At 39.3% G+C, this 25,659-nt stretch overlaps 1 protein-coding gene across 1 annotated transcript in view; it reads right to left on the bottom strand.

The window, feature by feature from the left end:
* Nucleotides 1–25,659, bottom strand: part of LOC307118062 (solute carrier family 24 member 2) — a gene marked incomplete at both ends in the record, with an annotated part of 115,650 nt that overhangs the window by 55,100 nt on the left and 34,891 nt on the right. Inside the window, one exon of the mRNA XM_079803416.1 lies at nucleotides 631–669. Coding sequence (XP_079659542.1) covers nucleotides 631–669 — 39 coding nt within the window. The remainder of the gene's footprint in view (nucleotides 1–630; nucleotides 670–25,659) is intronic.

Here is a 25,659-nt window from a genome sequence, read left to right as displayed (position 1 = left end):
CGCCAAAGAACCTTTATTGTTTGTCTGGTCTGTCTAACTAACATAAAAGCAACAAGACATGTCATTTTTGTGGACACCCACGTAAGAGGGGACGTACTCTCGACCTTGTGCAACGTTCCCTAATAGTTCTCTAAAGGTGACGAAAATCCTGAACCTTTATAGAACATTAGGGATGTTCCTAAAATATCCTCTTTTGGTTATGAAAGTGCTGCAGTTCAAGGTTCCTTGACTTTAGGGGGACGTTATTTTATGTTCACATAAGAATGTTACAACGGGGATATTTGGGACATTAACAGAGCGTTCCTATACGGTTCCCTGTTAGTCAGATGGGGACGTTTCTTTCAGAACTGTGCTGCAACATATCTTGTTCAGTGCAGTAGCTTCTACACTACATTCCCATAATGTTTGCAGGACCTTTTTGGTCATATTTAGGTCCTTCCATCACTGAATGTTTTCAGAACATGTTTGTGTGAATCAATGTACACTGAAGCTGGCACCGATAGCGCACCCTGTCTGACCCTTAGAATCGTTCTAAATCCACCCACCCCGCCTTAACGGCGCCCCTGCATCACAGCACAAACACTCATAAACGGACAAATGCACAGACACGTACACATGGACAATACTTACCGACAGTTTGCTTTCATCCTCCACTTCAGTAGGGCTCAACTTCAAAGTCAAGAGACGAACAAAAAGAGAAGGAAAGAAAGAAAGAGAAGAGACAACAGTACAGTAAGACAGGACCAGCAGACAGCACACTGACATCAGACTCCATAGAGGCACACACACACTAACAACACATCAACTGACAGTCAAAGCTGGGACAGAGCTTGCAGAGTATGTTTGACCTCTGACCTTACCAAGAGTGTGTGCTCTGACCTCACCAACAGTGTGTTTTGACTTCACAGAGAGTGTTTGACCTCTTAACTCAAAGAGTGTGTTGACCTCTGACCTCAAAGAGGGTGTTTTGACCTCTGACTTCACTGAGAGTGTTTTAACCTCACAGTATATTTTGTGACTTCTGACCCTGCGGAATGTGTTTTGACCTCTGATATCGCAAGTGTGCAGTTTCACCTCTGACCTCCTAGTGTGCTTTGATTCTATTACCTGTCTATCACTGAGTGTATACACTCTAAAAGAAATGGTGCTATATGGCACTAAAAGTAGTTCTTGGTCGTAATCATAGGGGAACCACTTTTGGTGCTATATAGCACTATATCTTAACATGTTCTGTACATGGTAGTGGTGCTATATAGCACCTCAGCCACAGAACCGGCGAAGAACCGCTGAAGAACCACTGAAGCACCAAGATTGGTGCTATACAGCACAAAGTGGTTCCCTTATGATTAGTGCTGGGCGGTATGACCAAAAATGTATATCACGGTATTTTTCTAAATTATATTGGTTTCACGGTATATGACGGTATTTTTTCCCCTATGCATGACAGGGTGTTAATCACATTTTCTACTGATTAAGAGAGGAAATACTGCAGGAGATTGACTAGAATACCCTGTTTTACTGTCATGATGAGTGAATATTGTAGAAAAACTCCACACTAGAGTTAATACAGGTTAACAAAGCCTCACAAAATGATGCTGTGGAGAGACAACAACTAATAAAACAAAGACCTGCAACACACTCAGAGTCATACTTACAGACACCTGAATATTAAAAGTTGAGTTGAGGGCACCTTAAGCATTTTAAAAATCTAATCCTATATAACAACAAACTGCAAAAACGAGGAGAAATGCGGATAATTGCAATACATTTAAGAGAGCACTTTCTGAACGAATGACACACAACAAAGAGAGAATAAAGCAGTTACTTTTTGGCCCATTCTTCTTTGAATTGTCAGTTTATTTATTCATTTACATCATTGTCTTTTGTGTAGCAGAATAATCCATTGTGTCAGCGCGTTCGTGATTAGACATACGGTTGTATCAGTGTAATCAGTGCATTTCATTTTAATAAGACGTTATGAAATATGCACGCATACACGCTTCTGGTTCATGTCTAGACTAGAGCACTATAGTATATGAAACTTGTCCATAAAAAATGTAAACGCGCTCGCTCCGGTCAGTGATATATCATCCATGTGGTGAGCGTTGTTAAACCCATCACGGCGCTCCGCGCAGAAACCGCTCTCTCTCGCGCGCCGCGTGTAGTTTGAAATCTCCACTGTAATCAAGGGCTGAATCCAAAATCGCCCCATAACCTCAAATAGGGCATTATTTGGAGGGGACAGCGCTTTGTAGTGGTGTCCGAAACCCTATTGGACGTTATTGAGTGGACTCATTCTATCCCATTGCACCGCAATAACGAGTGTACAGCCGATGTACACACAACGCTGTCCAACTTCACGCACGTTTTCATTCACTCCTTCAAATGTGATAACGTAGGGAATAGTGAATGAGAGTATAGGATTCAGCCATAGTTTGTGCTGTAATGCGATCTCAACTGTGCTCTGACTGCTCTTTCTACAGCGCATCAATGAAATGGGTCCCCTCTCAAACAATGACGCGCTGCGCCGCGTTCCGAACGTTGTTTAAGCGACATATACCGGTATTGCGGTATCATCAAAATTCATATCATAAAATAAATAAATACCGGTATTCGGTATGAACCGGTATACCGCCCAGCACTACTTATGATAACGAGCCAAGAACCCCCTTTAGTGCCATATAGCATAATTTTTTTAGAGTGTATTTTGACCTCTGACCTTAGCAAACGTGTATTGTGACCTCACTGTGTCTTATGAAATATGACCTTACTAATTGTGTTCTGACCTCACTGTGTATTTTGACACTTCCGAAGCTGTGACCTTAGATCCTACTGAATTTGTGTTTTGACCTCTGACCTCACCAATTGTGTGGTGTCACCTCTAACCTCATAGAGGGTGTGTTCTGTCCTCTGACCTGGCCTCTGTAACTTAATGGACAGAGTTCGGGGAGGGAATTTCGAGGGCACAGCGTTCCAATCCAAATTGGTTAGATTTTTAAGGGAAATTGAAGGGATTTCTATCTTTTATCCTCCCAATAGCCTCCAAAAGTGATACAAATTCAGCACAAAAACAGCACAATAATTGCACGATTAATCATTAAATGACCGCAATCTCGATTCAAACACCCACATGATCTTATTCCTAAATGACAGCAATTCGCCTCTGTCTATTTTTGATGAGTAGGATCACAGTGAACACTCAGATCTGCTTTGGCGCTGCTGCTGACCCAGAGAGAGCAGTTGTCATGTATAAATAGTGCTGGGTGGTATGACCAAAAATTTATATCACAGTATTTTTCTAAATTATACCGTTTTCGCGGTATATGACATATTATTTTCCCCATGCATGACCGGGTGTTAACCATATTTTCTACTGATTGAGAGAGAGGAAATACTGCAGCAGATTGACTTAGAATGCCCTATTTTACTGCCATGAGTGAATATAAAAAATTCCACACTTCAATTAATACAGGTTTGCAAAGCCCCACAAAATGATGCTGTGGGGAGACAACAATCAATAATACTAGTCTCTGAACAAATGACACGTCAGTTTAACACAGAAATAATAAAGATATAGTTCCTTTTTTGCCCATTTATCTTTGAATTTTCGGTCTATATCATTGTCTTCTGTGTATCAGTATAATCCCTTGTGTCATCACATTCATTATCAGACGTACGGCTATCAGTGTCCTTATTTGCACATAGATTTAATTTGAAGATATTATTATATGTGCGCATACACAGTGCTGATTCATGTTTAGAGCACTAGATATGAAATATGCCCATAACCGCTCACTCCGGTCTGTATCTGATCTATGATCCATGTGGTGGGCATTGTTAAACTCTCTTGCGCATGCCACGTGTTGTTTGAATTCTACGCTGTAATGCAATCTCAGCTGTGTCCTGAGTCCGAATTTTAAGCTCCCTGTTCGGCATCCGGCGCAGCCTCAAGCCGGACACTCATTTGTCCTTCTTTTTGGAGTTGCACTGAATCGGCCTATAAAAACCCGCTCTAGAATCTTTATTGGGACGCTGCAGCATAAAGTCTAATGTTGTAAGACCTCTGGTCAAACAATTGAAACAATAAGATATTTTGAAGAATGCTTGTAATCAAGCAGATAGAGCAACCATTGACTACCATAGTAGGGGAAAAAATCTGGGGGTCTGATTGGTTACAAACGTTCTTCAAAATATCTTCTTTTGTGTTCAGCAGAACAAAGAAACTCATACAGGTTTGAAACAACTTGAGGGTGAGTAAACGATGACAGAATTTTCATGTTTGGGTGAACTATCCCTTTAACATGCCTAAACGTCAGATGCTCAGACCTCATTTAATCCAGAAAGAGCTTGAATTTATATCAAAAAGCATACTGTGTTGCTGTGAAGTGGACAATAGTAGTCAAGGGAAAGCCGCCATTGACTGACATGCCAGCACGAAAAAACATAAAATTAACCGACGAGCCGCAGGTAAGCTCCGTCTTCCCTTTTCGAGAAGCAACATCACCTCAGAATGACAAGATCTCCGTTGCAAAGCTTTGTACCAGTCATATTGTATAAAATAAATAAAAGAAAAATAAATAAATACACATTTCAGTTCTTAACAAAGAGCTGCCTGAGCTGCTGCAGAGGGTGAATTTCTTTGTTAAAGGTCCCATGGCATGAAATTTTCATTTTATGAGGTATTTCAACATTAATATGAGTTCCCCTAGCCTGAATATTGTCCCAAGTGGATAGAAATGTTGATCGGTGTAAAACCGAGTTCTGGCTGTCTTTCTCTGCCTTTGAGAAAATGACAGGCCAGACGAGCCAATCCTGAAGTCTCCTGGTTTGACGTCCAAGCAGGAACGGTTACCTCCCTTTCCTCCGCCCAGAGAATCTGGCACGCCCATGCAAGCGCTCGAGAGATCATGGGTTGTGAACGAGTGAATGCTGGCAGTTTCTCAGTGTTTGGATGTAAAAATGAAAACAGAAGTCTTTTTTCAGTTCCTTCTGATCTGTGATCAGTGATTTCTTATGTGTATCTAATTATTTATTATTCGTGCACACACTGCGGCCTCTCTCTCTCCCGACAGAACGGTGTTTTCGTGTTTTCTATCTTGTGAGTCAGTGTTTTTGTACGTCCTCGTCGCGTCTATCTGTTCTTAAATGTGCATACAGTCGGGAGTTTCTGCTTAACATCGGCAGAGCCACATCTTCAGAGATAAACCTCACACACGCCAAAGCTCGGCCTTCAACATCCCCGACCCCCAGTACTGCATCTAGCCCAAAGCGGAGGCACCAAACGCGGCGTGAGATTAAGCAGAAGGGGGGTAAGCCAGCTTTCCCCACAATAAACTGATTAATCTCTAAAACATCAAGAGTGCAAAACAGACAAAAGAACACACACACACACGTATACACACAAAAACACACGCTGACACAAATTAACGCGTGCCATTCCAAAAGCTAATTGTGTTTTTGTGTGTGTGTGTGTTTTTTTTTTATTTTTTTATTTTTTTATTATTTTTTATTTTGTTAAGGCTGTCTGGGTGGAAGAGGTTGAGAGACGGGGGAGCGATAAATCGAAATCCCTCCGTGCAAGGACGATCCGTTTAGATCTGCTCTGACGGATAGATCTGTATAGCCTTGGTGGTAAGAGGAAGGACCGTGTAGATCCGCTCTGACGGTCGAACAAAGTAGAGATAGCCCTGGTGTTCCTGTCCAGGAAGATTTGTCTGTAAGGGTAATGTTTAAATGCACAGTTACCTGACAAATATTTTTTGAGTACTCCCTCCGGTGCGAGGAAGACCCGTTTAGATCTGCTCTAACGGGTAAAACATCTAGAGAACGCCCTCAAGTTAGGCCAAGAAGATTTGTCTGTAAGGGTACTGTCTAAACGCACAGTTACCTGACAAATATTTTTAAAGTAAACCTGACTCTCCATTTTCTTCCACCCCAGATAGGGGATTTCATCTTTATTTTTATTTCCTTTTAATTTCCTTTTAATTCCTATTATAACTATTATACTATATATATTTTTATTTTATTCACTTATAACTATTTTAACTTCATTTCTGTGTAAAGCACTTTGAATTGCCACTGTGTATGAAATGTGCTATACAAATAAACTTGCCTTGCCTTGCCTTGTCTTGTGTGTGTGAGTTTTTTTGTCTGTTTTGCACTCTTGATGTTTTAGAGATTCACCCCTTCACTGTTGAGTGCTTTTTTCTGCATCCTGGCTGATTTGTAGATTGTATGCACAAAAAACTCTGTATTTTCATATTTTTGCCAATTTCCCATTCATTTCCTATGGGGGTCATTTTTGACCTGAAGACCTGACTATTGTGACTAAAAGAGTGTGACTTTTTTTTTTACGACCACTTAGACTTTTCAAATCCTGTCCCCAATTTTTTTGGGTGTTCATATACCAAGTACCAATAAAGTCACCAAGTTTCGGACCATTCCGATGAAGCTACGATTTTTAACATAAAAAAATATATAAATTTGGGTCAGAAATGACCGAAGACCCCCAGAGGGTTAAAGGGTTAAGTTATGTTTTAGGTGGGATATTATGAAAGCAAAAAGCACTTAAGACCAAAAATCTTGATTTATTAACCTTTTAACACAGTATACCCCATTTCCCCATTATATGTACTTACAAGTCATTTGCCCACCGGCAACTATAGTTGCCGCTTGGGCTTTTGACTAAGTGTACAAAAAAACTATAGATCTCTTGTAAGAATTGTTTTGTTTGGATGATTCTAGAGACCTTCACGATTATGTATATATATATATATATATAATGTCAACAAAAAATACTTATTAGTAACATGAAAATAACCTTTGTTTGGGAGGGTTTGCCTTTATAAGGGGTTTGTGGGTTTGCCTTCATAAGAGTTTCTCCCTTAGAGATAGGGTGAGAAGCTCGGTCACTCGGGAGGAGCTCAGAGTAGAGCCGTTGCTCCTCCACATCGAGAGGAGCCAGCTGAGGTGGCTCAGGCATCTATTTCGGATGCCTCCTGGACGCCTTCCCAGGGAGGTGTTCCAGGCACGTCCCACCGGGAGGAGGCCCCCGGGGAAGACCTAGGACACGCTGGAGGGATTGTGTCTCCCGGCTGGCCTGGGAACGCCTCGGGGTTCCCCCGGAAGAGCTGGAAGAAGTGGCTAGACAGAGGGAAGTGTGGGCGTCTCTGCTTAGACTGTTGCCCCTGCGACCCGGCCCCGGATAAGCGGAAGATGATGGATGGATGGATGGATGGATGGATGGATGGATTTGCCTTCATTATGCTTCCTGGAAGTAGGGGTAGGAAGTTGGCAGTCTCATGTGACAGGAAGGAAGTTAATACCTTTTTTTTCTCTTGAAATCCTTTATTTGGTTGTTTTCTTGCGTGTTATTGAGATATAAAACATGGAAAAATACTTACAAAAGGAAAATGACTATACACTGCGGCAACTATAGTTGCCGGTGGGCTTTTTCCAGATTTTTGCAGCTCATTGAGTAAAAACAACATCATAACCTCATGTGATGACAGGATAATTAATAGGCTTAAATTCTGAAAAAATAAAAATAAAAATAGAATCAACAGTTGAAATTATTTAAGAGAATTCTTATATTACGAAAGAACTACATGTTTAGGTAGCAATGTGGTGTTTTTTGTGTCTATGGTAACATCTTCAAAACAAAAAGTTTTATAAAATGATAAACATCGCATTTCAAACTTTTTAACCATTGATTAAGAAAAGGGAGTCAATATTATCATATATTCGACCCTGCTGAAAAATCCAGCATAAACCAGCATGGATTCCATGCTAGTCCAGGCTGGTTTATGCTGGTATAGTGCTGGTATATGAAGCTGGTTCACCATGGTCTTGCTGGGTTGAGTGTGAGGGGGCCAGCTGTATGTATGCAAGCAGTGTTTTGGGGACAAGCATTGTTTTTGCTTGCATATTTCTATATACACATTAAGGATGTAAAGGAAAAACAATATTATATATATATATATATATATATATATATATATATATATATATATATATATATATATATATATATATATATATATATATATATATATATATATATATATATATATATATATATATATATATATATATATATATATATATATATATATATATATATATATCACTTTGTAATTTCTTTTGCTCCCTCTGCTGAAAGTAGAGCTGAAAATTGTAATTGTTTTAGTTATGATTACACAATTAATCAATGTCACTGGTCAAACGTTTCAAAGCATCAAAGGAATTGCCTGCTGTTTCAAAAGATCTTTACTCAAATCAGTTAAAAAGAGCTTGTGAACAAAACAAAAACATTTAGAGAAAACAAGAAAAATGCCTAATCAAAGCATAATCATAAGCATTTTGTTCAATTACTACAACCCCAAATCAGAAAAAGTTGGGACAGTATGGAAAACGCAAATAAATAAAAAAAGAAGTGATTTCTAAATTTACTTTGACTTGTATTTCATTGCAGACAATATGAACACAAAATATTTCATGTTTTGTCTGGTCATCTTCATGTCATTTGTAAATATGCATCCTTTCCTGTCATTCAGACCTGCAGCACATTTAAAAAAAAGTTGGGACAGTAAAGCATTTACCACTTTGTAATGTTGCCATTCCTTTTCACAACACTTAAAAGACGTTTAGGGACTGAAGACAGTAAGTAAAAGATGTCTTCTTGAAGGCAGCATATTATGCTCCAAAATCTCTATGTACTTTTCAGCATTAATGGTGCCTTCACAGAAGTCCAAGTTACCTTTGCCAAGGGCACTGACACAACCCCATACCATGACAGACCCTGGCTTTTGGACTTGTTGCTGGTAACAGTCTGGATGATCCTTTTCTTCTTTGGTCCGGAGCACACGGCGTCCATTCCTCCCAAAAAATACCTGAAATACTGATTCATCTGACCACAGTACACGTTTCCACTGTGTGATGGTCCATCCCAGATGCCTCCGAGCCCAGAGAAGTCGACAGCGCTTCTGGACACTGTTAACATAGGGCTTCCTTTTGGCACAGTACAGTTTTAACTGGCATTTGTGGATGTAACTACTTATTGTGGTACTTGACAAAGGTTTGCCAAAGTAGTCCTGAGCCCATGTGGTGATATCGCTTATAGATGAATGACGATTCTTGATGCAGTGCCGCCTGAGGGATCGGAGATCAATCACGGTTGTTCAGCTTAGGCTTGCGCCCTTGTCCTTTATGCACTGAAATTCCTCCAGATTCCTTGAATCTTTTAATTATGTTATGCACTGTTGAATGTGAAATATCCAAATCTCTTCCTATCTTTCTTTGAGTAACATTGTTTTTAAACATTTCAATAATTTTCTCACGTATTTGTTGGCAAACTGGCGATCCTTGGCCCATCTTTGCTCCTAAAGGATTAGACCTTTCTTGGATGCTGCTTTTGTACCAAATCATAATTACAATCACCTGTTGACATCACCTGTTTCAAATCACATCATTATTTAACCATTTTACCTCATTACTAACCCTAAATTGCTCCTGTCCCAACTTTTTTTGAAATGTGTTGCAGGTCTGAATGACAGGAAAGGATGCATATTTACAAATGACATGAAGTTGACCAGACAAAACATGAAATATTTTGTGTTCATATTGTCTGCAATGAAATACAAGTCAAAGTAAATTTAGAAATCAATTCTTTTTTTATTTATTTGCCTTTTCCATACGGTCCCAACTTTTTCTGATTTGGGGTTGTATTATTATGAAAAGAGTTCAAAGGGACAGTTAAAAATAACTTGATAATGAAAGTTCAAAACTAAACGTTGCTGCTTTTAAAGACCTTCATGGAACTCACATGTGTGAAAATCCAGTCAGTCACTGATTTCAAAAAGTGCACATAGTAAAAGGCATGTCAAGAGCATAAAATATTGTCAACAAAAGTGATAGCATGCACTTTCAACAATTGCTGAAAGAGAATTAATTTAGTCAGTGGCCAAGTGCCCAACTAAATGGCTTCAAAAACATTTGTACATGTACCATAAAGAAATAAAGCCTTGTTTGTAATAAGTGAATATGGTAATGCTGCTTTTAGAGTTGTTTAATCACCCTCTGGTGAGATATTGATTTTATTTGCAGCTGATTTAATCTAAGGCTGTGGGGCTGTAAATCAGTTGCAGTTGTTGCGTTTCTGCTCATCTCTTCTCTTTTTTTTCCTGTTCTTGTTGTTCCTCTTATATTCAGTGATTCTGCTTGTTAACCGCAGGTGTCATCACTAGTGCTCAGTCATCACTTGTAGAGTAAATCCACTTTATTTCACCAACATCAACATTGTTTCTTTGTTACTTTTATATTGGGACTATATAAAAACTGAGTGTTTGTTTAACACTGGGGATTTTACTGTGTAAACATGAAACCATCAACATGCGTTTTTCTTCATTAAATAATTTTATAAAAATGTATCTGGGAAATTGTCTTGGTCTTTATTTAACTACGAACACACACTACGAAATGTGATATGTAACACATAAGCAAGTTTTTGTTGTGGTCTTGACTCTTGCTGGGATCATACCACTACAGCACACAAAAGTAGGGCTGAACGATACATCGAATTTTCATCGTCATCGCGATATGAACTCGCGCGATGAACACATCGCAACAGACAGCCTGACACGATGAATAAGGGAATACAGTTTATTACATGCGCCAATCTGAGTAATGTATTATGAATACTTGGATTACTTCCACATTGAATTGCATTTTATAAGCAGGGCCGGCCCGTGGCATAGGCGGAATAGGCAAATGCTAGGGGCGCCGCCCATCACAAGGGGCGCCCAAGGTGTGTGTTTTTTTTTATTTTTTTTATTTTTTATTTTTTTTATTATTATTACCAATACTACTTCAATACTATACATTTAAAATATTTCAAAAAAGTGATCATCACATCGCAGCTTTTCCTCATATCGTGCAGCCCTACACAAAAGACAACATATGCTGGTCCACCCGCAAACCAGCACCCCCCATCCTGGTCCCAGCGTGCAAAACATACCTTATGTACCAGCAATGCTGTATTTTTCAGCGGGGTAGATACATTATCTAAATTATTTAGATTTTCAGAATGCACATTAGCTTCTCTTTCCCTTAAAACTGGATCCATCTTTAAATGTGTTTTATAATTATTGATTTTCAAAGCACTAAACTAAGAGGTAGCCATCCAAAACATTCTACAGTTTTCTTTAACTTGAGGACAACTGTATTTAAACACTGTAAAAAAAATTCAGGTCTCCAACTGAACATTTTCTAGTGACCGATCACATCTAAATTTTTCAGTTGGCCAAATTGAATTTCTGTGAATTGTTGCAATTTAATTCACAGAAATTCAATTTGGCCAACTAAAAAATGTAGATGTGATCAGTCACTAGAAAATGTTCAGTTGGAGACCTGATTTTTTTTTTACAGTGAAAGGTTTGTGTGCCACATATGCAGATTCCTACACAATGTATCTTTAATTTGGCCAAAATCAAACAGGTAATTATCTCCAAGCAGAGATTCTGTTGAATGAACTTGTTTGTGCCACAGACAATTCAAAAATGTTGTTCATTGACCTTTCATGTGCCTGTCTTGATATTATAGAGAACATTGATAGAAACATGAAATATGTTTATTGTTATTATAGATTAGAGAATATCTTATATTTAAATACATCTGAAAATACGTGCGTCATTGAAAGTAAATAAATAAATAATCAATGTGCCAAGTAGAGTTGCCCCAGTGAATCTCAGCCATTTGATAAACATGATAGTTAGCCAGAAAATACATTTCTAGAGAGGAGCATATTCCTAAATGCACTCTATTCATATTCATTCAATGCACTATATTCATTCATATTTTTTACATAACCTGTTCTTCAATATTTAATGAACATTTGAAAAAAGGTCATGTTTTTACAGTCACCATTTAAATATATTTCAAAAAACGAGTAGAAATATCATTGTCATTAAAAAGTTATGTAAATTGCCATGCAGTCTACTATACCTGATACATACCCCAACTAATCAATATTGAATCGACCTGAATCACAATCAAATCTGAATCAAACTGAATCGAAATTTTGTGAATCGAAATTTAATTAAATTATGAAATGTGTCAATACCCAACTTTAAACAACACTTTCCAATAAACCAGTCACTCCCAGCCCTTTCTGGATCAATGTAGTTCAATCTATTCTAATCCAGTTCAATCAAGAACTGATTTATTGTCAGATGGTATATCTTGAAGCAGTTCTGGTCAGCATATGCAGTAAACTGATTAGGGATGCTCCAATCCGACACTCAGATCGGGTATCGGCTCCGATACTGCCATTTTTGCTGGATCGGGTAACGGTCAGAGGAGACAGATCCAAATCCGATATTGTGCGTATAATATTCTGTGTTATTGTTAAGCTCCACAAAAGGCACAAAAACATTAAAAAGCACCATCAAGTTTTCATGTACTATATTCCAAGTTTTCTGAAGCTTTTCCATAGTTTAATGTGAGGTACATATGAATATTTAAGTCAATTAATTAATTCAATTCAAGTGAATGCTTCCCTCGGCTGCGGCTGTCAGTCATTCTCCTTTCAGCATTCGAACTCTGCGCGTTCAGTTACGACAGTCCACACGATAAAATAACGATAAAACTCTTTCCAAGATGATTAAATGTTCCCATTATTATACTTGATCTAAGGGCCGATTCTAGGATTTTCATTTTAGGGGGGCTCAGCCCCCAGTGAGGGTTTGAATTTTTTTTTAACACTTTAGTTTAGGGTCCAATTCTCACTATTAACTAGCTTATTAGCATGCACATTACTCGGATATTGGCTGTTTATTATTACTATAAAGCAAATATTAATGCCTTATTCTGCATGACCATATTGTACATCCCTTAATCATACCCAGGAATGTAGACAGGGTTTTATAATCACTGAGATCCCAAATGTGAGGTAGTTAGGGTGGTTTGGGGACATGCTTCCCCAAGAAAATTTTTATTTCTATGATCTACATATGTGCATTTTAAGCATTTTATGTTATTTAAGATGAAATTATAAAACAATAGCTTGAAAACGATGTCAGTGGGCAGTAGATTATTTGTCTTCTTATCTCCACATCTCTCTTTTTCTCTTTGTTTTTATCTTGCCCTGTCTCTTCCCCTCCTAAAGCTGTTCGTTAATTACATTTATGAATCACATTACAGGCCTATTTTCAATTCAAAATGGCGAAATTAGACAAAAGTTTATTAATTTGCCTGAAATTTTTTGTCATTTGTTTAACATTTCTGACTTAAAGAAGCAGCTGTCAAAAATGAAATGTTTAGTTTACTACTTACATATCTCGCACTTGACGTTGAGTCGCACTGCTAAAATTGACGCTCAGCCTCAGCAGCTTCTGTGTGAACATAAAGCCCACCTAGTCAGATTTTTTTGGTTTTCTCAATTATTTTGGCATTGACGAGCGGCGCCGCTTGGGATTTGAAGAACACGCTGATTAAAGGGATAGTTCACCCAAAAATGAAAATTTGATGTTTATCTGCTTACCCCCAGGGCATCCAAGATATAAGTGACTTTGTTTCTTCAGTAGAACACAAATTAAGATTTTTAACTCCAACCGCTCCAACCTTATAAGCTTCATTTGTGGCAGTTCACGGAACTTTGCGAGCCAGCTGAAGAGATACCAGCGCTCGAAACACATAACCAGCATCAATGGAGTTTGCACATGCATCACCGTCATTGTGATGTGTATGTGATATGTTTAATTGGACTTTATATACTTATATCACCGAAATACACCATTAAAATGTTGTCAAAGCTAAGCGCAACAAATAGCAGAACGAGCTGTAACTGTTGTGTGCGCGTGATGCGCAGCGCTCGTGCTTTCAGAACTGCGTGCTTTCATTGATTCGCGTAATTTAAATCTCACACTTTAATCACAGGCTATTTATAGCTCCTAACTTAAAGGTGAACTATGTAGGATTTTTGCAGTAAAACATCCAGAAATCACTAGGCCAGTGTTATATATTTTGTTCAGTTGAGTACTTAGAATATCCCAAATGTTTTCAACTATTTGTAAATCGTGAGAAAATTGCTATTTTAACCAAGGAGCCGGGACGTGTGAGCTATGCGCGTGAGGGAGTCGCCTGTCGATTGCATCATATCTGCGTCACCCTCGGTCTCCGGTTTTATTCAGTGAAACACTTTACTCTCACTGCAGTGTGAACAAGTGTCATAGCAGCCGCCGAGCGAACGTCATAACTTCCTTTTCAACACACTCAGATATATCTAATACGATAAACAGAGCTGCGTTACCTCACACTCAGCACTGGAGAAGAGGAAGTGCCGCCGGCAACCGTGTCATAATAAAAGTCCCGACAGCGACTATGCCATAATAACAGTCCCGCTCTTCAATCGCTCCTGCGGCCTTGCTCAGCTCCACAACACTCGGTCCTGCTCTGCTTCAGACTACAGTAATGTTAATAATCGCATCCATGAACATGATTTCTGCCCGAGTCCTATCCTGACTGTTTCCCACCGGCTGTGAGGTGAAGACCACATGTCCCGAGATTCTGCGCTCAAACGTGGCGTCATCAAACTACGCCTTTGTTTTGAACAGGCGACCTCTAGTGGACGGAAAAGTTACATAGTGTAGCTTTAATAAAACAAGCTGTGTTACTATGATGAATGATTAGCTCAAAATGTAGCCTAGATCTGTGCAACAAACTTTATCTGAATTAAACACAAACACATATCTCGTGTTTCCTCACGCTCCAGCAGTTACTCCTCCGTGTGCTGCATAGGTTGTCAACCATGGTTTAGGTTATTTAAGAAATGTAATTTCGCCAAATAAGTTTTTTTAAAGCAACCTACTTCAGTGTAGCTTATGTTATGATAGCATTGCGCATAACACTGAAAATGTGAATAATTGTAATGTGACGATCGGGTGCGGATATCTAAATCAGAGAAAATCACAGGTGCGGGTGATGGTTTGTTTTTAACAGCGGATTCGGTGATGTTAGAGCTGATCCGCGCATCTCTTGTATGCCCATCTCTACTCTTGTTCTTGTTCCAAGTTTCCTTCCTGTCCAATATTTTTTTGCTTCTTACAAAAGCCACAAAGCCTTCCAAAGACAGTAAAGGCTTGTGTCATACCTGAGCTGAAGCTGAAACATAAAAGTTAAGTTGCACAACATAAATGCAATGTTTAGGCATTTATATTACTATTATTTTGATTTATAGGTTGTAGATTTAATAGTAAATAAAATAGTTAATAGTAGTTTTAAATGTATTTTTGCATTATGCAATTTCAGCAATAAAACTTAAAATTAATAAATTAGTTGTTCACTTTAAGATACCCGTCTTATTTCTCTTGTATATTTAGTATTGCTCTTTAATAAAGAAAAAGTACTTTGTATCCGCTTACTCGATGGAAAAATTGGTAGAATACTCGATTGCTAAAATATTCGATTCGAATAAGTCAAGCCTGCCTGATGCTTTTCACAAAAGAATGATCCCAGTCTCTTCCACACAGTGAGGCATACTGTTTATTAGGTAATTCAAAACTTTTTTATTTTAGTATCGGATCGGTGATCAGTATCGGCCGATGCTGAATCCCAGATATCGGAATCAGTATCGGTGGCAAAAAATGTTGATCGGAACATCCCTAAAACTGATGTAAAGCTCTGTGAGTTCTGTTCCAGTGTTCCCAATCCAACAGACAGCAACGCAGCGAATCGAGCTGAAAGGTCATGTGCAGTAGACATTAACATCAGTGGGATCAGTTCAGCAGGTAATGCAGAACCATTGAAGCCTCAATCATGATGGGAAAGACTCTAAAATTAGCTCTTAAGGCGAAATTAGCTCCAAGAGAGCGCCCTGGAAGAAATCAATTTGTACCTCACGTCTCTGCACACCTAGTTTACTCATCACCAACCCGAAACCAACTTGCACTGCGAGTCTGTTAAATCAGCATCCATTTCCATACTTTTATTTGATTGTAATTTAAATATTTTTGCATTCACAGTGCTGAGAACATTACAGTTGTTTTTTGTTCAGCATCTTAATTATATTTCAAATATAACTCCACAAATAAATAAATAAAATGCATAAGCAATAAAAACATAAACAAATAAAATGCATAATTGAAATGCAAAATAAATAAATAAGAAAGACAGCCTTCCCCTCTTGTTAATTAGTGACCCAATTTCCTGCAAGCAGAACTAATTACAAAAGCAGCCACTCTCATCACCTACAGGGGATTTGGGGACCGCACGGGCCCCAAAGCACAAATCACAGAGGAGCCAAATCATCAATCTCCAACACTTAACAGAAAAAAGGAAAAGCCTCCTCAATTAAGTGTAACATTCTAAAATAACGCACTAATATAAAATGCCTCTTTAATCAACAAAACATCAAATCAGTGCTACTGTTGCTTATACACCTTGATAGTTTTATTCTGGTTTGGAATATGTGTAAACGAGGCCCATTAATTAGCCAATTAGTACAGCTATTCTCAGGGTTTTCAACTAAACAGGCAACTTAGTTTTGCTTTCTCTAAGCAGCTCAGAGTAAGATTTGAAGATGGGAATCAAATGTGAAGCTGATAAGATGTGAGTTGACTAATTGAAGGCAGTACAGATCTAAGATTAAGCCTATTACTTAGGCCCTGTCCAAAGCTGTCAATGTCGATCACCCTTCATTTGTTTTTCTTCAAGTCACGTTTGATCTTGCAAGTCTTTGTGAGATCTCGCCTCACTGTGAAAATGTTACGGCAATCGACAGGTGAATTTGGAGATGTATAATGCTAAAAATCGGTAGAAACGGCCCTTATGTCTTTGGTCTCCTAGTTCGGTTATCGGGTCATTTTATGCTTTTTACATGTTCAACTTTCTTTAGTGTGAAATGTTGCTGTTTAAGCATGAACATTTTTAGCATGGCAATGGATATGAAAATGTTAATGTATTTGGTCTTGGTGGAGTAGATCTGCTACGCTGCCACTGAATTACTGCTGTTGATGATTATTGCTGTTGTTGTAGATTATTGCTGCTGCTGCAGAGCAAGTACATGCCAAACGTTTTGGGACGCCTGCCATTACATGCACATGAACTTTTTACATCACATTCTTAATTCCGTAGGGTTTAATATGGAGTTGGTCCACCCTTTGCAACTATAACAGCTTCAACTCTTCTGGGAAGGCTTTTTCACAAGGTTTAGGAGTGTGTTTATTGGCAGTCTCTGCTCTAATTCATCCCAAAGGTGTTCTATCGGGTTGATGTCAGGACTCTGTGCAGGCCAGTCAAGTTCCTCCACACCAAACTCCCTCATCCATGTCTTTATGGACCTTGCTTTGTGCACTGGTGTGCCGTCATGTTGGAACAGGAAAGGGCCATCCCCAAACTGTTCCCACAAAGTTGGGAGCATGAAATTTTCCAAAATGTCTTGAAGCATTAAGAGTTCCTTTCACTGGAACTAGGGGCAAGACACTGGAACTATCAGATTGCCAGACAGAGAAGCGTGATCCGTCACTCCAGAGAACACGTCTGCACTGCTTTAGAGTCCAGTGGTGGCGTGCTTTACACCACTGCATCCAACGCTTTGCATTGCACTTGGTGACCCATTCCATGAAGCTCTCTACGCACTGTTCTTGATCAAATCTGAAGGCCACACAAAGTTTGGAGGTCTGTAGCTATAGACGAAGCTGGCGACTTCTGCACACTGTGCACCTCAGCATGAGCTGACCTCACTCTGTGATTTCACGTGGCCTACCACTTTGTGGCTCAGTTGCTGTTGTTCCCAATTGCTTCCACTTTGTTATAATACCACTAACAGTTGACCATGGAATATTTAGTAGTGAGGAAATTTCACGAATGGACTTATTGCACAGGTGGCAACCACTATACCACACTTGAATTCACTGAGCTCCTGAAAGCGACCCATTCTTTCACAAATGTTTGTAGAAGCAGTCTGCATGCCTATAGGTGCTTGATTTTATACACCTGTGGCCATGGAAGTGAATGGAGTTAGGGCTGTCGCGGTTATGAAATTTACCTTGCGGTTATTATGGGTGGCTCAATAGCGCGGTCTGCGGTATTACCGCCGTTTTTTTTTTACTGCATAAAAAGCTCTGTTGTTGAGTTATTATGTTGCATAAATTGTTGCTTTTTAACTAACAAAGAGACACGTTTTAAAACATTTTTGTTTATTGTTAAATGCAAAACAGCAACAAGAACATGCCTTTTCCCATTTAAAAAATAAAAGAAATCAAATAATTTTAATGTATCACATAAGAAAATGCATGTTCCATGTTGAAAAACGAAAGAATTCTAAAGTAGGCTATCACATGAAAACAACGTTTGAAAACAAAACCATGTGAAAATACAGAGAATAAACTAAATTTTACTTAAGCGTTAACGAAAGTGATTTAGACCTGGGTTATCATGTCCTTGTTTCGCGCTAAGAAAACCAACATATTAACCTTATGTGGTTTCAGGTAGGATCGCATGGGGTAACGATTCCCCGCGGCACTGAAAACTCTTTCTGACGGTGTGCTCGTTGCACAAATTGGACAGCAACGGAAATCTAAACTGATTATCGCGCCACCAGGAGAGTGGATTCGCTTTGGAGTCGATGCACTCCTCATGCAGATAGCGACTGAGCTCGTTATCTGCTCGCACTCTCTTGGGTATGATCGCTGGCGCGGAGGTTGTCCGTGACTTCAGTAGGTCTCCAATAGTTTTTTTTTCTTTGCTGCAGGTGGCACCTCCACTTGCCCTTCGTCTCCAACCACTGACACACTGGCAGCGGTCTCTTCGTCCTCCACTCCCACCATCTCTTCGATGAGTGCGGATTTTGTCTCCGTGTCATTGATAAAATTGTCCCTATATCGAGGATCTAAAAAACTGGCCTTTGCCAAAAGTTTTTGTAAGGCAGCTGGTTCATACTTCCCCTGTAGAACACTACACATTTTGTGCTTTATGTCCGATGTTAAGGTGGTATCCTCGCTTGATGGTTTAAGCATATCTTCTGTCAGGAGTTTCAGGACGGGTTTGACAGAAGACACTGTAACGTAGCTTTCGCCAGACAGCAGATCCGTAAACTCAGCCGCGGGTTGGGTACTCTTGTATCATTATTAATTTATTTAACATCAAATGCACATGAGGAATTGTAAAAGAAGGCCAAAAAAAAAAAAAAAACTGAACACTGCGGTTGCCGCGGTTTCTGCGGTTGCTTTCCTTCCTCTGCGGTTGGCTTGTCAATAGCGCGGTTTTACAATATTGCGGTTACCGCGACAGCCCTAATTGGAGTACCTGAATTCAATGATTTGGAGGGGTGTCCCAATACTTTTGAAAATATAAATATAAAAATAAATAATTTTGTAATATGCTTCTGTTGTGGCTGGTCAAGCAATTGTTTGTGCTTTGTTTCTGTTTGATATAATTGTAAATACATCTATTAAAATACTGATATTGTGATTTTTGAACATTCAAGCATAAAAACCTATTGTAGTAGACCCTAAAAACAAATAGACCCTTTTCACAGACTGTGAAGACGCGTTTTAACGGTCATCAATACGTAAATCCTGCAAAGTTTTTATGTATTTTCATTTAAGTACATTTATAACACTAATACTTTGTATTATATTACTTATGCATCAAATTACAAAAAGCAAGTTACCGCTGCTGTGAGGGTGTTTCTAATACAGCGTCTATTGGAGTGATAGTAAAAATTAACATCTTTCACTCTTTTCAATCTCACTCTATTTTTTCACTCTTTTTGAAAGTTGTGAAATCACCATTGTGGAGTTTTTCTTTTGCTATTTGAGCAAATGGGGACACACAAAATATATTTAATGTATACTCTCATTCACCGCTATAAAAGTTAACCCAACTATGATGACTTCCGCTCTGAGAAACCCGGAAATGTGAAAAGGGTCTATTCTAGACTTTGTAAAAGGGCATAATTGGTCCCCTTTAATATAAACCCTGGTGCAGACTGTTACTTCTGCTATTGTATGATATCAGCAAAATGAGCATATCTTGCAAAAAAGCCAAAATAACAGACATCAATTGTACAATAGCTACATCTAACTGACTAAGACTCTGCATTGACAGTAATTAAATGGGGTCAATTTCATGTTGACTAAGGAGGTCAAGTGACAGTACTGTAGTTTCCGTGTGTCAAGGTCACCTTGGAGATGGTATGAGGGCCAACAAAACAGAATTGGTGAAGGTTGTGATTATGAGCGCAGGATGCTGAATGAACATTGATAGAGCAAATTCAGTCATTATGATAATTAGCCTTTCACAAGCCTCATCATAGTGACTGATTGCAATCAGACCTGCTTTATTCTACAAAGTACAGACTCGAACACTATGACCACTGTATGCAGACACACACACACACACACACACACACACACACACACACACACACACACACACACACACACACACACACACACACACACACACACACACACACACACACACACACATACATATTAATGTTAATTCAGGGGGAAAAAACTAAATTATACTATTATACTATTACACTGTAATCTAAAAGAACCTAACAGGCAAGAATTGGGCAAATTTCAGAACTTAAGAAATGGCTCCTTTTTAATTCATGAGTCATTAATTTAATTACATTTGGTGAGATCATAATTGCACATTATGTACTGAGTAAACTGTCCCCATTTTGTTTTAATGACAGCATTTGTCTAATGTTATTGACATAAAGCACATAAATCAATATATACAATAAATACTAAATCTCAACTGCTTGATTTCTTGTATCATCGCCAAATGTGAACTGCAGTACCTGTTATCACCCATCTCTAATCTGTGACTATAAGGCGTTAAGGTATTAACTATTATAAACATCATGATTTTCTGTATAGCTGATTTGAAACAAATTTGTAAAACCCTCTTTGAAAACCGCTATACAGATACATTTGACTTAACTTGACTTTTAGAACATACATTTTTGGGTGGAATTATTTTTTGAGATTTTGAAATTAGTCTATACTGTCAAGCCCTTTAGGAAACCTAATAGCCAAAATAAAAAGTTAATTCAAACCATCATGATGTTGCTTAATTTTATATTGACAGAAAAGTCATTTCAAATGTAGACATATACACTCACCTAAAGGATTATTAGGAACACCATACTAATACTGTGTTTGACCCCCTTTCACCTTCAGAACTGCCTTAATTATATGTGGCATTGATTCAACAAGGTGCTGAAAGCATTCTTTAGAAATGTTGGCCCATATTGATAGGATCGCATCTTGCAGTTGATGGAGATTTGTGGGATGCACATCCAGGGCACGAAGCTCCCGTTCCACCACATCCCAAAGATGCTCTATTGGGTTGAGATCTGGTGACTGTGGGGGCCATTTTAGTACAGTGAACTCATTGTCATGTTCAAGAAACCAATTTGAAATGATTCGAGCTTTGTGACATGGTGCATTACCCTGCTGGAAGTAGCCATCAGAGGATGGGTACATGGTGGTCATAAAGGGATGGACATGGTCAGAAACAATGCTCAGGTAGGCCGTGGCATTTAAACGATGCCTAATTGGCACTAAGGGGCCTAAAGTGTGCCAAGAAAACATCCCCCACACCATTACACCACCACCACCAGCCTGCACAGTGGTAACAAGGCAGGATGGATCCATGTTCTCATTCTGTTTATGCCAAATTCTGACTCTACCATCTGAATGTCTCAACAGAAATTGAGACTCATCAGACCAGGCAACATTTTTCCAGTCTTCAACTGTCCAATTTTGGTGAGCTTGTGCATATTGTAGCCTCTTTTTCCTATTTGTAGTGGAGATGAGTGGTACCCGGTGGGGTCTTCTGCTGTTGTAGCCCATCCGCCTCAAGGTTGTGCGTGTTGTGGCTTCACAAATGCTTTGCTGCATACCTCGGTTGTAACGAGTGGTTATTTCAGTCAAAGTTGCTCTTCTATCAGCTTGAATCAGTCAGCCCATTCTCCTCTGACCTCTAGCATCAACAAGGCATTTTCGCCCACAGGACTGCAACATACTGGATGTTTTTCCCTTTTCACACCATTCTTTGTAAACCCTAGAAATGGTTGTGCGTGAAAATTCCAGTAACTGAGCAGATTGTGAAATACTCAGACCGGCCCGTCTGGCACCAACAACCATGCCACGCTCAAAATTGTTTAAATCACCTTTCTTTCCCATTCTGACATTCAGTTTGGAGTTCAGGAGATTGTCTTGACAAGGACCACACCCCTAAATGCATTGAATCAACTGCCATGTGATTGCTTGATTAGATAATTGCATTAATGAGAAATGGAACAAGTGTTCCTAATAATCCTTTAGGTGAGTGTATATCTCCAGATTCTTCTGCTTCCCACAACAGCAGTATCTGCGACAAACAAGAGCATCACACACAGACAGATGATGATGCTTCAGTAAGGAAAGTCCCATCTCGCTGTTCTGGCTTCAACATTGGCTAATTCTCTAATCTTTTAAAATAGCTTAGATCGATTGAGACTCGGGTTTCTGCTTCCATCTCTCTCGCAGCTCCTCACCTACAGTCCTCATCACAAGTGACCTTGCCACTCAGGATCAAATACACACTAACGGGATCTGCTTACATACATGCACACAGGTAATTATATGCACACAGCGGCATACAGCCCGAGATGAACACCTCTGACCTTCTTTACTGTATCCAAAAAATAAAATCATACAAAGTTGTTAGTCTTATCATAGCCTGTTGAACTGGCATTATTTATTATACTGAAAAACAAATTACGAGGAAATAATTATAATCACTAAATATGTATTTAGCAGTGTCCCACATTTTGCATGCAATCCTGTTACAAGATGATTATTAAATTCAATATGAACCAGAAATTGCAAATGACATCCATATTGTGATGATTTTCCAGTGAAACGGCTTATCAAGCAACAACAAAAAACTTTATATAATTAATCAGTTACTGATTAGATTGTGAAAGAGAAGGAAGAGAAAGTTTTGAAATTTTGCTTAACATGCGTTAAAGGCATAGTTTCAAAATGAAAATTTTGTCATCATTCGGTCTAGCTTACTCTTGATTTTGTGACAGAGCCCTGACACTCCTGTATTGTTTGTCTTGTGTGAGCGGGTGTGCTCTTCTGTCCTTGTGAGTTTTGTGTACGGAGCGTGGTGTTCGGATCCCAGCACTTCGGTATGGTTTGGTTTTGGTTTTGTGTTGGGTTCCAAACATTCATGCTCCGCGTGTTTGTCTTCTGTCGTGAGTGCACGGAATGAGCATTCACTCGTTCTCTTGTGCTCTGTCTTGTCACGTGAGCGTGCGCTCTTCTGTCCATGTGTGTTGTGTTCTGTGTAGCACGAAATTCGTGCAGATTGGCCGTGTGCTTTCATGTTATGTTTTGTCTGTAGCACGTGGCTGGTGTTTTTTCACTGGCTGCGTGCTTTCATGTTGTTATGTTTTGTGTGAACACACGGCTTATGAGTGTTCTCATTGGCTGCGGTTTCATGTCATGTTTTGTTTGGGCACATGGCTTGTGATTTGTGTTTACTAGCTTGTCATGTGTTTTTTTGTGCCATGTGCTCTCAAACCCCACCAACCTTGTTTCCGGATTAATGGTTAATTTGCCCCACCTGTCTTCCCTCGTTACCCTCTTTTGTTTGCTCCCTATTTATTCTCCTTTTGTTTGCAGTCTTGGGCTGGATCGTCATTGAAGTTTTTGTTTGTCTTGTTTTATTTTATTATTATTAAAACCTATTTATCTGCATTATTGAGTCCTCGCTCCTTTCATCTCCCCCAAACCTGACACGTTTAGTCCAGGGGTAGGGAACGTTGATCCTGGAGAGCCACTGCCCTGCAGAGATTAGCTCCAGCCCTGAAAAAACGCTCACCTGCCTGTAACTTTTTGCTGCATGCCAATTTGCATACCAGCCATCCTAAATAGTATTCGAAAATATAATTAGTATGTCCCAAATCATAGTATGTTGAAAAGAGTATTCCAAAGATACCCGGATGGTCTACTATTTCCTGTCAGAATTCGAAGTGCGGACGCACACTCTAACGTTGATATTGCCCACAACCCATTGCAAGTTGGATGAGGATTCGATTAGAACTACAAACGTGAATAAAGTGTTAAAAAAAACTACAAACATGACGGATGTGCGAGTCCGACGGTTAAGTAGAGAGGTTTAGATTAAGGGGCTTTAGTAATCAATTATCAGTATTTAACCTGACGAAAAGATATTTCTTCAATGTTATCCACATTATACACTCACCTAAAGGATTATTAGGAACATCTGTTCAATTTATCATTAATGCAATTATCTAATCAACCAATCACATGGCAGTTGCTTCAATGCATTTAGGGGTGTGGTCCTGGTCAAGACAATCTCCTGAACTCCAAACTGAATGTCAGAATGGGAAAGGAAGGTGATTTAAGCAATTTTGAGCGTGGCATGGTTGTTGGTGCCAGACGGGCCGGTCTGAGTATCTCACAATCTGCTCAGTTACTGGGATTTTCATGCACAACCATTTCTAGGGTTTACAAAGAATGGTGTGAAAAGGGAAAAACATCCAGTATGCGGCAGTCCTGTGGGTGAAAATGCCTTGTTGATGCTATAGGTCAGAGTAGAATGGGCCGACTGATTCAAGCTGATTGAAGAGCAACTTTGACTGAAATAACCACTCGTTACAACCGAGGTATGCAGCAAAGCATTTGTGAAGCCACAACAAGCACAACCTTGAGGCGGATGGGCTACAACAGCAGAAGACCCCACCGGGAACCACTCATCTCCACTAAAAATAGGAAAAAGAGGCTACAATATGCACATGCTCACCAAAATTGGACAGTTGAAAACTGGAAAAATGTTGCCTGGTCTGATGAGTCTCGATTTCTGTTGAGACATTCAGATGGTAGAGTTAGAATTTGGCATAAACAGAGAGCCATGAGAACATGGATCCATCATGCCTTGTTACCACTTTGCAGGCTGGTGGTGGTGGTGTAATGGTGTGGGGGATGTTTTCTTGGCACACTTTAGGCCCCTTAGTGCCAATTGGGCATCGTTTAAATGCCACGGCCTACCTGAGCATTGTTTCTGACCATGTCCATCCCTTTATGACCACCATGTACCCATCGTCTGATGGCTACTTCCAGCAGGATAATGCACCATGTCACAAAGCTCGAATCATTTCAAATTGGTTTCTTGAACATGACAATGAGTTCACTGTACTAAAATGGCCCCCACAGTCACCAGATCTCAACCCAATAGAGCATCTTTGGGATGTGGTGGAACGGGAGCTTCGTGCCCTGGATGTGCATCCCACAAATCTCCATCAACTGCAAGATGCGATCCTATCAATATGGGCCAACATTTCTAAAGAATGCTTTCAGCACCTTGTTGAATCAATGCCACATATAATTAAGGCAGTTCTGAAGGCGAAAGGGGGTCAAACACAGTATTAGTATGGTGTTCCTAATAATCCTTTAGGTGAGTGTATTTCACCTGCAACAGCATTATGAACTTTTGTAATGATATGTTTGGCCTTTAACTTTTAAACACATCATTATATTTAAACTGCAAACACATGAGGAGAGTCACTGCATTAAAGACCCACGAATGGCAGATCAACATGCTACTACATTTCTCTCCGATATGGTA

This window comes from Gobio gobio (assembly GCF_949357685.1).
Source record: "Gobio gobio genome assembly, chromosome: 2".
Classification (NCBI taxonomy): domain Eukaryota; kingdom Metazoa; phylum Chordata; class Actinopteri; order Cypriniformes; family Gobionidae; genus Gobio; species Gobio gobio.
This window is presented reverse-complemented; position numbering and strand designations above follow the sequence as displayed.